We start from the raw sequence: 16,122 nt of genomic DNA on the forward strand, positions 1-16,122 counted from the left end.
CTCAGGGGGGGGGTGACTGCTCCTGCTGCGCATCAACACCTCAACTCAGCGGCTGGCCGTTGGACAGCTCGGGACCGAGCCTGGGGTAGGGGGCGGGGCAGGGGGAGGAGCTTGAGGCGGGCACGGGACAGGGTTCGCGGGGCGGACGCTGCAAATCGGAGGCGGGGACACGCTGGCAGGTGACGCGACGTCCTCACTGGACAGGCGCGCGCTGTGGCCGCGGGCAGTGGCGCATGGACGCGCACGTGCCGCGCAGTGTGCGCGCCTCCCCGCGCCCTCCCCCTCCCCCCCCCCCCCGCCTCCACTGGCTTGCGCGCTCCTGTGTAGTATTGTCAGTAAGATGGCGGATGAATGATCGGCAGTGAGTGACAATCCCCTTGTTCCGTCTGAGGGAAGCGAGCGACATCAACAAGGCAGAGTGACAGCCGGAGATCTGCAATTCGCTTCCGTAGTCTCCATCAGGGAATGGTGGTTATTCAGCGGAAGCCCCCAACTCATTGCTGGGATTTTTAATTTGTGTGCGTTTCTTTTGAACGAACCATCTTCAGAAAGCACCAGTCATGAAATTCGCCGAACATCTATCAGCCCACATCACGCCGGAATGGCGCAAACAGTACATCCAGTATGAGGTGAGCAGCGGCAGGAAAGGGACAGAGAGGGAGGTGCATGGGTAAATGGCACAATGGACAGATCGCATCTGACAGGGTGAGGGGCTGAGGGGGGATGGAGGGGGACGAAGGTGGAGGAAGCAGTGGCGAGGAGCAGGGGGGCGAGGGGGCAGAAGTGTGAGGGCGCGGGCAGGTGGGTGTGGGGGAGGAGGGTGATGTGTAGGGCAGGTGGGTGTGGGGCAGGAGGGTGAGGGAGGGGGCAGGTGGGTGTGGGGCAGGAGGGTGAGGGAGGGGGCAGGAGGGTGAGGGAGGGGGCAGGTGGGTGTGGGGCAGGAGGGTGAGGGAGGGGGCAGGTGGGTGTGGGGCAGGAGGGTGAGGGAGGGGGCAGGTGGGTGTGGGGCAGGAGGGTGAGGGAGGGGGCAGGTGGGTGTGGGGCAGGAGGGTGAAGGAGGGGGCAGGAGGGTGAGGGAGGGGGCAGGTGGGTGTGGGGAGGAGAGGGTTGGGACTAGAGGGTGGGTGGGAGAAGGTCACGAGGAGGCTTGTGGGTGTGTGGGAGGGGGCGCAAGGGTGCGTGGTAGGGGGCAGGAGGGAGCTAGAGGGAGGGAGGATGGGTAGGGGGAGGGAGGATGGGTGGTCGGGAGGGGGCTAGAGGGTGGGCGGGTGGGGTCGGGAGGGGGCTAGAGTGGGAGGGGGGTCGGGAGGTGGCTCGGTGGGTGGTTGGGAGGGGGCTAGAGGGTGGGAGGGGGTCAGGAGGAGGCTCGGTCGGTGGGTGGGTGGGAGGGGTCTCGGGTGGGTGGGAGGGAGGCTAGAGGGTGGGTGGGAGGGAGGCTAGAGGGTGGGTGGGAGGGCGTCGGGGGGGCTAGAGGGTGGGAGGGGGTCGAGAGGAGGCTCGGTGGGTGGGTGGGAGGGGTCGGGAGGGGGATAGAGGGTGGGAGGGGGTCGGGAGGATGCTCGGTGGGTGGGTGGGAGGGGTCTCGGGTGGGTGGGAGGGGGGCTAGAGGGTTGGTGGGAGGGCGTCAGGGGAGGCTGGAGGGTGGGAGGGGGTCGAGAGGAGGCCCGGTGGGTGGGTGGGAGGGGTCGGGAGGGGTCTCGCATCGGTGGGTGGGAGGAGGCATGAGGGGGCTGGAGTGTGGGTGGGAGGGGATCGGATGTGGGCTAGAGGGTGGATGGGAGGGGGCGCGAGGGTGGGTGGGAGGGGGTCGGCAGGGGGCTATAGGGAGGATGGGTGGGGGTCGGGAGGGGGCTAGAGGGAGGGAGGATGGGTAGGCGGGAGGGGCTAGAGGGTGGAAGGGGGTCGGGAGGAGGCTCGGTGGGTGGGTGGGAGGGGTCGGGAGGGGGCTAGAGGGTGGGAGGGGGCCGGGAGGAGGCTCGGTTGGTGGGTGGGAGGGGTCGGAGGGGTCTCGGGTGGGGGGGAGGAGGCGTGAGGGGGCTGGAAGGTGGGTGGGAGGGTGTCGAGAGTGTGGGTGGTAGGGGGTCGGGTGTGGGCTAGAGGGTGGATGGGAGGGATCTAGAGGGTGGGTATGAGCGGTCGAGAGGGTGGGTGGAAGGGGGTCGAGAGGGGGCTAGAGTGTGGGTGGGGGGGGTCGGGAGGGGGCTAGAGGGTGGGCGGGTGGGAGGGGATCGGGAGGGGGCTAGACGGTGGGTGGGTGGGAGGGATCAGGGGGGGGCTAGAGAGTGGTTGGTGGTCGGGAGGGGGTTAGAGGGGGAGGGGGCTAGAGCGTGGGTGGGTGGGAAGGGGCTAAAGGGTGGGTGGGGGTCAGGAGGGGTCAGAGGGTGGGTAGGAGGGGGTTCGGGAGGGGGCTAGAGGTTGGTGGGAAGGGGTCGGGAGGGGACTAGAGGGTGGGTTGGAGGGGGTCGGGAGGGGGCTAGAGGGTGGAGAGAGGCAGTGGCTATGTGCATGGTGAGAGGACGATTCTTGGAGGGAGGGGGAGAGAGGGCAGAGGAAGGATGGCAGGTGTTTGGGGAGACGGCAGTCAGAGAGGGCAAATGGCCGGCAAGAAAAGATGAAGGAGAAGTGAGGGTGGGGTGCGAGAGTGAGTTGATGGGAGAGAGAGGTTGAGGGAGCGGGGCTTGGAGGGTATTTGGTTGTTGGGAGTTAGGATTGAGGTTCAAGGGGAGAAAGGGGTTTTAGGGTGAGGTGGGTGTTTGAGGAAGACAGTGGAAGAGGGAACTGGAATGTGACTGGCAGAGGGGTTGGAGGATGAGGGTGGGAGTGAGGGAGACGAGGGGTTGGAGGATGTGGGTGGGAGTGAGGGAGTAGAGGTTGTGGGGATTTGAGAGGATGATTGGGTGGGTGAGGATGAATGGTGGGTCGGGGTAGTGGAGAGGGATAAGGAGACTGGGAGTGGAGGGGGATTGGAGTTGGTGGAGGGCAAAGGTTTAAGGATAATTGGGATGGGAAGATTGGAGGATGTGGCAAGGAGAGGGTTCAAAGGGAGGTGCAGAGTGAGTTGGTGAGTGAAGGCGATGGGAGGGAGGGAGATGGTCTGAGGAGGGGGGAACAGTGGGTTGTTGGAGACCGAGATTTAGATCATGGTCAAAACATAATAATGATTTTTGGAATATGCTAAGAACTGCAGATAACAATGTCCAATGATGTGTTGAGTATGGGGGGAGATTTTATATAATTATGAGATAAGGGTTTGATGCTGTAAATTGATCTTGGAGGATCTTACATTCCAAAACATTCAGGGTTGAAATTGCATAAAGAGCTTGAACGGTTTATTGATCTCTTTTATGTGTAGCTGCTTCAGGATCTATTTCTGAATAAATTCTTCAGTGTAAGCCACGAGTGGTTTTGTTTTTGTATCTTTGTATTGCTGCTGGGGAGTGGGATTGAACTGTCAGACAGAGACAAATAGCAAGTCTCTGTAAATGAACATCATTGTGGCCAGAATATCTTGTGTGATATTGTGAGGCCTTTTATTAATAATAATAATCACTTACTGTCACACGTAGGCTTCAATGAAGTTACTGTGAAAAGCCCCTAGTCGACGCATTCGGCGCCAGAATGTGGCGACTCGGGGCTTTTCACCGTAACTTCATTGAAGCCTACTTGTGATAAGTGATGTGGAGATGCCGGTGTTGGACTGGGGTGAGCACAGTAAGAAGTCTTACAACACCAGGTTAAAGTCCAACATGTTTGTTTCAAGCACTAGCTTTCGGAGCACTGCTCCTTCCTCAGGTGAATCTCATCTTCTCAATCTATTTTCCTTTTCAGTTATATATCCAGTGCCCTTTTGAAACTTATTGAATCTGCATCCATTTCAGTCAGTAAATTCCACAACATTATAACTTGCACAAAACATTTTTTTTGTAGCTTGTCAATCATTACCATCTTTTCTCAAAATGTTGCTAGTGCCATGGAACAATGTAAACTGTGAGACAGAGAAGGAGAAACAAAATCTGTTTTTTGCGGGTTGTAGGTGTTTCTAAAATGTGGGTAGGATATTCAAGCATTCTTCAACCAACCCCAAACCAACAATTGTCAATGCATTGGACTTAATTAGATACAGCACTTATGAGTTAATTAGGTATGTTAGTCTCGAACATATAGCTATTTATAATTCAGCAAAATCTAATGCTATCATTATCCTAAAGTTTGCTTTTACTTGTCAGTGTATGTGTATTCCACCTTGCTTGCAAAATAAATTTTGTAAAAGTGGTCAAGAGCCATCGTATCGATGAGTAACGGTGTACATAATGTGAAATAGAAACTAGCCATACAGTTTGTAAAACCGTGCACAATCATACTCGAATGAAGCAGACAGCACAGTTATTTGAGATTATGTGCGATGAAAGCTGAATTCTCATCATGTTTCCTGCAACTCCACTTCCTGATTTCAAGCAAAACTCAGCAAGCATGGAAGAATTTGAAACATAAGCATTCAGCGTGTGTTTTGTTAACTTGGTGGCTCGCCTTTTTTATTGGCATGCTTGTTACAAAATACTGTTGCAGCTTTCGGCGTGGTGAGATGAAATGTTTACAAAAACGAAAACGTGCCAGACATTAAAATAATGAAAGCATTATACCATGCTATATTATAAATAACTATATGGTGGAGACCGACATACTAATTGAGTCATAAATGCTGGTTCTGCATTTAATCCAATTTACTTACAATTGTTGGTTTGGTGATGGCTGATTATGTGCCTAAGAATGATATGAGTATCCTATCCCAGTTTTTAAGACCATGACAGCCATGAGAAAGGGATCTTGTTTTCTTGGCTTTAATGTTGAGAGAATTTTCTGGACACCAGCATTTGAGCACAGCTGTGCAGGTGGTTGCAAAGCCTGAACTGTTGGAGAATGTACCCGTGGCCAATCTTTCACATGTGACCTTCTGGAAACACACTTTTGCCCATGTCCTTATTTACACCAAATATTGTTCACTGATCGCTCTGGTGCTTGCTGACCTATATTGATTCTCTGTTAAGCAATATCTTTATTTCAAAATTATTACCATGTTTTCAGTCCTTCTTTCCTTGCCCCTCTCTATCTATGTCCTCTGATATCTGGCATTCACCTAATTCTGACCTCTTGAGCATTCTTGATTTTAATTCCTCCGCCATTGGTGGCTGTGTCTTCAGCTGCTGAAGACTTAGGCTCTGAATTTTTATTAGCCCTGAACCTCTCTGCCTTTCTACCCTCTTTCCTCCTTTTAAGACACCCTTACAACTTACCTCTGATCAGCATTTGACCAGCTGCTCTGCTATCGCCATGGGTGACTTTGTGTCAATTGTTCCTTTTTGTAAAGCACCTTGGGACAATTTATGTTAAAGGTGCCATCTAAATGCATGTTGTTGTTGATGCTGGGGAAACTATTCTCAGTGTGAAGATGTATCTCCCGTGACCTCATAGCACATATAACAACTAGGAGCAGGAGTAGGCCATCTGGGCCCATCGAGCTTGCTCTGCCATTCAATGAGATCATGGCTGACTTTTGTGGACTCAGCTCTATTTTCCCGCCCAAACACCATAACCCTTTATTCCTTCTAAAAATTATCTATCTTTATCTTGAAAACATTCAATGAAAGAGCCTCAACTGCTTCACTGGGCAGGGAATTCCATAGATTCACAACCCTTTGGGTGAAGAAGTTCCTCCTGAGCTCAGTCCTAAATCTACTTCCCCTTATTTTGAGGCTATGCCCCTAGTTCTGCTTTCACCCGCCAGTGAAAACAACCTCCCCGCATCTACCCTATCTATTATCTTCATAATTTTATGTATTTCTATAAGATCCCCCGCATCCGTCTAAATTCCAACGGGTACAGTCCCAGTCTACTCAACCTCTCCTCGTAATCCAACCCCCTCAATTCTGGGATTAGTCGAGTGAATCTCCTCTGCACACCTCCAGTGCCAGTACGTCCTTTCTCAGGTAAGGAGACCAAAACTGAACATAATACTCCAGGTATGGCCTCACTAACACCTTATACAAATGCAGCATAACCTCCCTAGTCTTAAACTCTATCCCTCCAGCAATGAAGGACAAAACTCCATTTGCCACCTTAATCACCTGTTGCACGTGTAAACCAACTTTCTGTGACTCATGCATTAGGACACCCAGGCCCCTCTGCACAGCAGCATGTTTTAATATTTTATCATTTAGATAATCCCTTTTGTTGTTATTCCTACCAAAATGGATAAGCTCACATTTGTCAACATTGTATTCCATCTGCCAGACTCTAGCCCATTCGCTTAAACTATCCAAACTTTCAGTATCCTCTGCATTTTTTGCTTTACCATTCATCTTCGTGTTGTCTGCAAACTTAGACACATTGCACTAGTGCACATTGCACTAAAATATACTCCCTCATTTATGGCCTTCAACTATATGTCTGATACCTGGAATTCATAGCCTGTCAGGTCTGAAATGTTCAATGACAGTATCTTTAAAAAAAAAGGTTAAGCAAGTTGAGTTACTGTGTAGGCTTGTACAAATGGTCCTCAAGAAAACTGCAACCTATGTCTTCAACCACCACCACCCTGCTCCCAAGCTGCTGATTCCTTTCACTTCTCTGGCCATTGTCTTGGGTTCAGCTGAATAATTTTCAATCTTGTCAGGTCCTGGTCAGACCTTCACTCTTGACACTATAAAGAAAGGTTGCTTACACCGTTGCAGTGTTGTCTGCCTCTCTTTCTCTCTCACTCTGCTCAATTAGGAAGATCTAAAGTCCACCTCTTTGATCCAAGCTCATGGTCACCCTCACAACCTCTTTCCCTGGCTGGCACTGTACCCAATTTTCTTAACTCTCTGTCAGTTGTCTTTTATATTGAAATCACTTCATGAATGCAAGTTGTTACTGAATGTAACTGAATCTGCACCACTTCAGATATTTTTAAGTAATTTAAGTATGATTTGGGGACTTTATATGACAATATATACATTTCAGTAGTAGAAAAAGAAATGTTCAAGATTTTGACTGCAGACAGCAGTGGTTTACACTGAAGGAAACCCTATATCTGTATAATTATAGAGAGGAATATGCCTTGGTAATTCAGCAGGAACTTTAAAATGAGTGTTTTGGGATGTTGTTATCACTGCTTATGTATAGTACAATTGATGAGTACAGATGATGTCAGCAATTCTGTGTGCTTAGCTATTGTGGCTTGTTCTTCGTTTGAATCCTAAAATTGGATTACTGCATGCAATAATTCAGGAGGCTAGCGTCTATTATATATTATAGGCCGGTGAGCAAAGTTTACAAATCAAAATTAATTATTTCATTGTCATGGCATCTTTGACCCAGGCAGTGTCAGGAAATCAGTTGTAGTACTTGTGACATGGGTCCATGGGAACATTTTTAGCTAACTGAAAAGTTTCTTTCCCCCCCTCTGTTCTCAAAACCTTGCTATAGCAGGATAGCGATTCTAGCGATTCTAGCTGGATAAACCAGTAGTCCAGTGAGTACTCTCTTCTAGTAATCTGCACAGTTTTAGCCTGCTAAACCCCTAGTTGTACATTTGCATACACCTGAGGATGCTCAAATTGTAGCAGCTGGCATCTCAGTTCTCTGGACTGGGGCGAGTGAGGCATATTTCAAAGGTACAGTGTTGTTCACCTTTGTTGGCCAAAAATAACTCTCTCTACCTTGTATGATTTTCAGTACCTTGAATTTGAGGCTGTTGTGCATGATAATGGGTTTACATGCTTTAGATACGTGAATTATCAAAAAAATATGAGTGAGTCAGTCAGCACATTCAGCAATTCAATCAAGGTGTGACAAGCATCCGTCCTATTGAATGAATTGTTTCCATACTCCTTTACTGGGGTGCAGAGCTTTAATCAGATAATGATAAAATTATATGCTTACGAGGAAATTATACCATGTGTGGTCTCGGAGGAAAATATTTGTTTGCCACACCTATTTGACACGCTACATACCATAAGTGTATTTCAACTACTTCACATACTAGCATGTACCACTGGTCTCTTCGCCACCATGTTGCCACTCACTGCCCTCTGCTTTCGACTATAAAGAAAGACATTACTTCCACCTCTACAATATTGCCTGTCAGACTCATCCCAGTCAAGGACCGGGATTCTCCGTTGCCCGGCGCTGAAATCATGTTCACCGATTGCGGAAATGGGCTCCGATGCTGAAATTGGGGCTGGCGCCAGTTTGACACCAGTACTCCCCCTACGAAATGGCGACATCGTGGTGCGTGCAGTCGCAATGCCGATGGAGCCTCTTCGGCCGGCCCACTCATGATGTTCTGCCGCCAGTGGGCAGAGTTCCCAGTGGCGCAGTACATTTGTGCTCTCACAAATCGTGAACCTGGTGTGGCGGTTGCGGACTGTGCCCAGGGTCATCACACTCGACCGGGATCTGTGCCGCTGGCCGGGGTGGCTGGTGGGGGGTTGCCAGGGGGTGGGTTGTGGGGTCGTGGATGGCGTGTTGGGTCTGGCATGGCCGGCGCCATGTTGTGTGGTGCAACCGCTGCAGGTGGTCAGCCGTGCGCATGCACAGTCCGCCCGTTCTCCGGCCATTTTCGGTACGGGAGGCAGGAGTTTCGGTTGACACCGGTGCTAACCCCTCACTGGTACCGGAGTAGGTGAGTGGTACGTGCTGATCTTTTTCACGTAAACCTCCCGTGGATTCTCCATTCGAGCTGGCACATTAAAAACGAAGTATCCAGCCCAAGGTCTTTCTTAGAGTTACCTCTTTGTGATTGATTGTTTACACTGCACACTTGCTTGTTGAAATGCAGCACAGCATTTAACACAAGTTGCAGAAAGTAACCAACTAACTATCAGAGCAGGAAAAACAAGATAATCTTTTATTTTGGATCGTCCTAAATAATTTGATCAAGAGCTGATCATGAAAGAGAGTGTTAACATTGGTGATGATCAGTGAAGCATTGTAGAATTTTTAATTCTAGCTCTATAATAGATTGTTTCACATACAATAGACAGCACTAAATAGGAAGCAATGTGAATGGGGCAGATAGTAAGTGAGATCACAGTGAAACAGAGCATTTATGATCTTGGCAGAATGCTATTTTGTATGAGAGACTGTCTAACAGTTGATTCTGTACAAAGTGAGGAGCTGAGAACAGTATTAACATTGTGTTGTGTATACAGCAGAGGGTAAAAAATAGTCTTATTAGAATAGAGCCAGTATCACAGTGCAGAGGAGATGGTATTGGTTTGCTTATGGGCCAACAACTTAGTGCAGTACAGGGAATTTATTCAGTATACTGAGAGTGAATTATGTTATTTTTCAACCAACAAGAAATATGGAGATGAAACAATCATTGAATATATTTTTACTGGAGTATTATATCCAATATGAAGCACCACAAGGATATGAGAGAGTGCAGAAAAGATTCATGAAAATGGTCCCCGGGATGAGGGACTTCAGTTACCTGTTTAGAGGGCAGGTTGAGCTCAGTGGGCTATACAGCTGCTTTGTGATGCAGAACAAGGCCAGCAGCGCAGGTTCAATTCCCATACTTCCCATACTCCCAGCTTACCGAACAGGCGTCGGGAGTGTGGCGACTAGGGGATTTTCACAGTAACTTCATACTTGTGGCAATAAAAGGTTATTATTATTAGATGGGAGAAGTTGGGGTTAACACTGAGAAAGTTGAGATTTCACAGAGAATGGCAGAATTGTTACAGTGCAGGAGGAGGCCGTTTGGCCCATTGTGTCTGCACCGGCTCTCCGCAAGAACATTGTGACTTAGTGCCATTCACATGCCTTTTCCCTGTAATTTTTCACATTGTTCTATTCAAATAATCATGCTTTGATTGAATCTGTCTCCACGACACTTCTTTTTTTAAAAAATAATTTTTATTGAAATTTTTCGATACAAACATTTACCCCTACTACATTTTAAATTATAACACAACAAATCCCCCCTGGAAAATCCTCCCCCCCCCCTCCCCCGCGCGCACCCCCCCCCCCCTCCCCCCCCCCCCCTCCCCCGCGCGCACCCCCCCCCCCCCCCCCCCCCCCCCCCCCCCCCCCCCCCCGCGCTATCAGTCTAGCAACCAAACCGCTTTTCCCTTTCTGCCGATGGCCTCGGGCAGTCATTGCCCGCGACCCCCCGCTGACGTGCTCCCTTCGTTGCTATCCCCCCCCCCCTCCCTTCTCCCCCCCCCCCCCCCCCCCCCCCCCCTCTCTCCCCGGGTTGCTGCTGTTTCGGCCTCCGGTTCCTATCTCTGATCCAGAAAGTCAAGGAAGGGCTGCCACCGCCGGAAGAACCCCTGTACCGACCCTCTCAGGGCGAATTTGATTCTTTCCAATTGGATGAAGCTTGCCATGTCGTTTAACCAGGTGTTAACACTTGGTGGCCTTGTGTCTCTCCACTGAATCAAGATCCTTCTCCGAGCTACCAAGGACGCAAAGGCCAATATTCCGGCCTCCCTTGCCTCCTGTACTCCTGGCTCCACCCCAACCCCAAAAATCGCTAGCCCCCACCCTGGTTTGACCCTGGTTCCCACCACTCTCGATACCGTCCCCGCCACCCCCTCCCAGAACTCTTCCAGTGCCGGACACCTCCAGAACATATGTACATGGTTCGCAGGGCTTCCCGAACACCTAACACACCTGTCCTCACCCCCGAAGAACCGACTCATCCTAGTCCCCGTCATATGGGCTCTGTGCAGCACCTTAAATTGGATGAGGCCCAACCTTGCGCACGACGACGACGAATTGACCCTCTCTAGGGCATCCGCCCATGTCCCATCTTCTATCTGCTCTCCCAGCTCCGCTTCCCACTTGTCTTTCAGCTCCTCTATCGGTACCTCCTCCACCTCCTGCATTATTTTGTAGATGTCCGAGACCTTCCCTTCTCCGACCCAGACCCCTGACAGCACCCTATCACTTGCCCCTCTATCGGGAAGCAAGGGAAATCCTTCCACCTGCCGTCTGGCAAATGCCTTCACCTGCAGGTATCTAAACGTGTTCCCCGGGGGGAGCTCAAATTTCTCCTCCAGCTCTCCCAGGCTCGCAAACCTCCCCTCTATGAACATGTCCCCCAGTTGCCTGATGCCCGCCCTGTGCCAGCTCTGGAATCCCCCGCCAGTGTTCCCCGGGACAAATCTGTGGTTCCCTCTCAGTGGCGCCGCCATCAGACCCCCCACTTCCCCCCTGTGCCGCCTCCACTGCCCCCAGATTTTAAGGGTGGCCGCCACTACCGGACTCGTGGTATACCTTGTGGGGGGGAGCGGCCATGGTGCCGTTACTAGCGCCCCCAGGCTTGTATTGCCGCAGGACGCCCTCTCCATACGTTTCCAAGCTGCCCCCTCCCCCTCCATCACCCACTTGCGCACCATCGATGCGTTCGCCGCCCAGTAGTATCCGGAAAGATTGGGTAGCGCTAATCCTCCACTGTCCCTACTCCGTTCCAAGAAAATCCTTCTCACTCTAGGGGTGCCATGTGCCCACACATAGCCCATAATGCTGCTAGTTACCTTCTTGAAGAAGGCCCTGGGGAGGAAGATGGGCAAGCACTGGAACAGAAACAAGAACCTCGGGAGGACCGTCATTTTGACTGACTGCACCCTCCCTGCTAGCGACAGCGGTACCATGTCCCACCTCTTGAACTCCTCCTCCATCTGCTCCACCAGCCTTGAAAAGTTCAGCTTGTGGAGGGTCCCCCAGTTCCTTGCCACCTGCACCCCCAAGTACCTGAAGCTCTTTACTGCTCTCTTAAAGGGGAGCCGCCCAATTCCCTCCCCCTGATCTCCCGGGTGTATCACAAAGACCTCACTTTTACCCACATTTAATTTATATCCCGAAAAGTCCCCAAACTCCGCTAGTATTTCCATTACCTCTGGCATTCCCCCTTCCGGGTCCGCCACATATAACAACAAATCATCCGCATAGAGTGATACCCGATGTTCCTCCTCTCCCCTTGTCAGTCCTCTCCACCCCCCTGAACCCCTCAGTGCCATCGCCAACGGTTCGATCGCTAATGCAAATAGTAAGGGGGATAGGGGGCATCCCTGCCTGGTACCTCGATGGAGCCCAAAATACTCCGACCTCCTCCCGTTTGTAACCACACTCGCCATCGGGGCCGAATACAGCAGCTTCACCCACTTGATAAATCCCTCCCCAAACCCAAACCGTTCCAGCGTCTCCCACAGGTATTCCCACTCCACCCTATCGAATGCCTTCTCCGCATCCAGTGCTACCACTATCTCAGCCTCCCCCTCCACTGCTGGCATCATAATTACATTCAACAGTCTCCGGACATTTGTGTTAAGTTGTCGTCCCTTTACGAAACCCGTCTGGTCCTCATGGATTACCCCTGGCACACAATCCTCTATTCTGGTTGCCAGGACCTTTGCCAACAGTTTGGCATCTACATTCAAGAGGGAGATAGGCCTGTAGGACCCGCACTGTACAGGGTCTTTGTCCCGCTCCACGACACTTCTAATGATAACCTTTATTATTGTCACAAGTAGGCTTACGTTACCATTGCAATGAAGTTATGTGAAAATTCCCTAGTTGCCACACTCTGGAACCTGTTCGGCTACACTGAGGGAGAATTCAGAATGTCTAATTCATCTAACAAACACGTCTTTCAGGACTTGTGGGAGGAAACCGGAAAACCCGGAGGAAACCCAGGCAAACACTGGGAGAACGTGCAAACTCTGCACAGACGGTGACCCAAATCGAGAATTGAACCTGGGACCCTGGCGCCGTGAAGCAACAATGCCAACACTGCACCATACTGCCCATAAATATTTTTTCTTGGCATTCTGCCCAGCCCCCCATGATTTTGAACATCTTTGTCAAATCTTCTCTTAGCTGCCTTCTCTCCAAGGAGAAAAGTCCCAATCTCTCCAATCTGTCTTCATTACCAAAGTTTTTCATCTCTGGAATCATTCCTGTAGACCTCTTCTGCACTCTCCCCAATTTGTTCATATCCTTCCCAAAGTATGGTGCCCAGAAATGTACACAATATTCCAGCTGAGGTTAAACTAGTGCCGTCTACAAGCTTAGCATAACCTCCTTGCTATTGTACTCTATGCCACAAATTAGTATTATTTTATAACACAAATTTAAAGTATCCAATTCATTTTTTCCAATTATGGGGCAATTTAGCGTGGCCAACTCACCTACCCTACACACCTTTGGTTGTGAAGGCGAAACCCACGCAAACACGGAGAATATGCAAACTCCACACGGACAGTGACCCAGATCCGGGATCGAACCTGAGACCTCGGCGCTGTGAGGCAACCGTGCTAACCACTCTATGCCACAAATAAATAAACCTAGGATACCATGTGCTTTATTATCTGCTTTCTCTACCTGTCCTGCCACCTTTAATGACTTATGCACACATACACCCAGATTCCTCTGCTCCTGCACACCTTTTAGAAGTGTACCCGTTATTTTATATTGTCTTTCCATGTCCATGCCAACACCACTACAAACCGTCTCCCTAAGTATCCATTAACTATTAGTTTGTTTCCTATTACTTGGCGAGCTCTGTATCCACATTGCTACGGTCCGTTTTATTCCATAATCACAAAATTGTTACAACACAGAAGGAGGCCATTCAAAGTCATGTCTGCGCCAGCTCTCCGGATGAGCAGTTCACTTAGTGCTGATGTGCTCTTTCTTCCCATGAAACTTGCACAACCTTCCTTTTCAGAAATTCTAATTCCCTCATGAATGCTCAAATGAATTTTCCTCCCCTACACTCGCTCAGGCAGTACATTCCAGTTTCTAATCACATACTATGTGGAAAAGATTTCTCCTTGTGTCTCCATTGCTTCCTTTGCAAATTATCTTAAAAAGCATTGCCCACTTGCTCTCGATCCTTCCACCAGTGAGAACAGTTTTTCCATGTCCAGAAATTCTATGATTCGAACCTCATGATTTTGAATACCTTTACTAAATCTCTTCTCAATCTTCACTTCTCCAAGAAAAACCATTCCAGCTCCTCCAGCAAAAGCAAATTACTGTGGAAGTTGGAAATCTGAAATACAAACAGTAAATACTGGATAAGCTCAGCAGGTCTGGCAACATCTGTGGAGAGAGAAACAGAGTTAACTTTTCGTGCCCATGTGACATCATCAAAATTGAAGAGGGGCAGAAATGTAATAGATTATATCGCTGGAGAATGGGTGGAGGAGGTGGGCCAGAATAGAAGGTTATGGAGAAGTTGGTGCTAAGGGGGAATTGACAAAGTTGTCGTGGACACAACACAAAGGTAGCATTAAGGACGAAATAAGGTGCTGATGGTGACATAAAGGTATGATAGCAAAATGGGTTAGTAAGAGAACAAAGGTCAGTGCTGCATGAAGGCAAAGCTGAAGAACAAGTGACAAATGGCCCGGGGAAAGGGGGGGGGGGAGGGGTTGCATCGGTACAAAATCAAAAAGGGGTCAAGATGGAGGGGAAAATTAAAAGCAAATTATTGCAGATGCTGGAATCGGAAACAAAAATAGAAAATGCTCTTTGTAAAAGCTGGAGAGAACTGGAAATGGGGTCAGATTTATACTGTTGTTGGGGGGGGGGGGGGCGGAGTGGAGCTGTGGGGATGGATAGAGGGCCAGCTATAGATAAATATTGACAAAGATGTTGTGGACAGAAAGACAAATGGAATGTAATTGGGGGTGATTAAGATTATGAGGCATGCTGATAGTGACATAAAGAGATTAGAATGTGTTAATGGCAGGTCAAAGGACAACTACGAACAGGGAACTGATGGGCCAAGTGGCTAAACCAACCCAAGTGGGGCTGGTTTAGCACACTGGGCTAAATCGCTGGCTTTTAAATCAGGCCAGCAGCACGGTTCAATTCCTGTACCAGCCTCCCCGAACAGGCGCCGGAATGTGGCGACTAGGGACTTTTCACAGTAACTTCATTGAAGCCTACTCGTGAAAATAAGCGATTTTCATTTCATGTCAAGTGAGGGACAGAAGTGACGGAAACACAGATCAAAAGAAGAAAATAAAATAAATTGATAGATATAAAAATGGGGTAAAGGAGGAGAGATGTTCACAGTCTGAAGTTGTTGAACTTTAAGTCCGGAAGCAGAGTCTTTGAATATTTTTTAAGACGGAGCCAGATAGATTCTTGATTAACAAAAGGGTGAAGTGTAACCTGGGTAGACAGGAATGTGGGACTGAGATTAGAATCAGATCGGTCATGTTCTTATTGAATGACGGAGCAGGCGTGAGGGGCCAAGTTGTCTCCTGCTCCTAATTCGTATGTTCATATTTAAATAGTTGTTTAATTCCAATAAATCTTCAGAATGTAAATTTTTCAATGTTTTTTAACTTTAGAGTACCCAATTCATTTTTTCCCCGGTAAGGGGCAATTTAGCGTGGCCAATTCATCTACCCTGCACATCTTTGGGTTGTGGGGGTGAGACCACACAGCCACGAGGCGAATGTGCAAACTCCACATGGACAGTGACCCGGGCCGGGATCGAACCCAGGCCCTCGGCGCTGTGAGGCAGCAGTGCTAACCACTGTCCGCCCCTTGGAGTACAAGAGAAATCTAAGACTAGACAAAATCTTTTACGGTGATGGGAAACAAAACAGCAGAGGCTTTTGTGATGAATGGATGGTTTTAGAAAAATTGGATTCTAAATATTGGGCAATTTAAAGGGTTAAAGACCTGGGGTTTTATGTGTTTGACTGCAGTGGTTATGCTTCTTATTGATTTTGTTTGCAGGGCCTGGGAGCTTTTAGAAGGCAGAAGGAGAAATTAATCAGAGGAATGTGTTTTCAGTCTGAGCTAATGCATTGTGGTTTGACTGAGGAAAGAATGTGCTTTTACTCTGGATAACTACTTAGTACTTTTAGCCTGGATAAGTAATTTTGTTTTTCAGTTTTGGGAGATTATGTCATTGCTGGGTGGAGCTAAGGAACAGAGACACATTTTGAGAAAGCTCTGGAGAAGATTTGAAGTCTGATCTGGCAATCCTTGACCACAAGTAAAAGCAGTTTTCTCTTGCAGTAGGATAGTTATAAAAAGAGTAATAATATTTAAAGCAAAGCAGTCTTGTCTGAGGGCAAGGAAGAAGCTGAAGCATACCAGATA

General features: G+C 49.1%; 1 protein-coding gene across 1 annotated transcript in view; it reads left to right on the plus strand.

Moving 5' to 3' along the window:
* Positions 1-310: 310 nt before the first annotated feature.
* LOC119964942 (xenotropic and polytropic retrovirus receptor 1 homolog) overlaps positions 311-16,122 on the plus strand; it is a 468,531-nt gene continuing 452,719 nt past the window's right edge. Inside the window, exon 1 of the mRNA XM_038795157.1 lies at positions 311-629. Within this exon, the coding sequence (XP_038651085.1) occupies positions 561-629 (69 nt within the window). The 5' untranslated portion in view covers positions 311-560. The remainder of the gene's footprint in view (positions 630-16,122) is intronic.

The sequence above is a fragment of the Scyliorhinus canicula genome, chromosome 4, assembly GCF_902713615.1.
Source record: "Scyliorhinus canicula chromosome 4, sScyCan1.1, whole genome shotgun sequence".
NCBI lineage: Eukaryota > Metazoa > Chordata > Chondrichthyes > Carcharhiniformes > Scyliorhinidae > Scyliorhinus > Scyliorhinus canicula.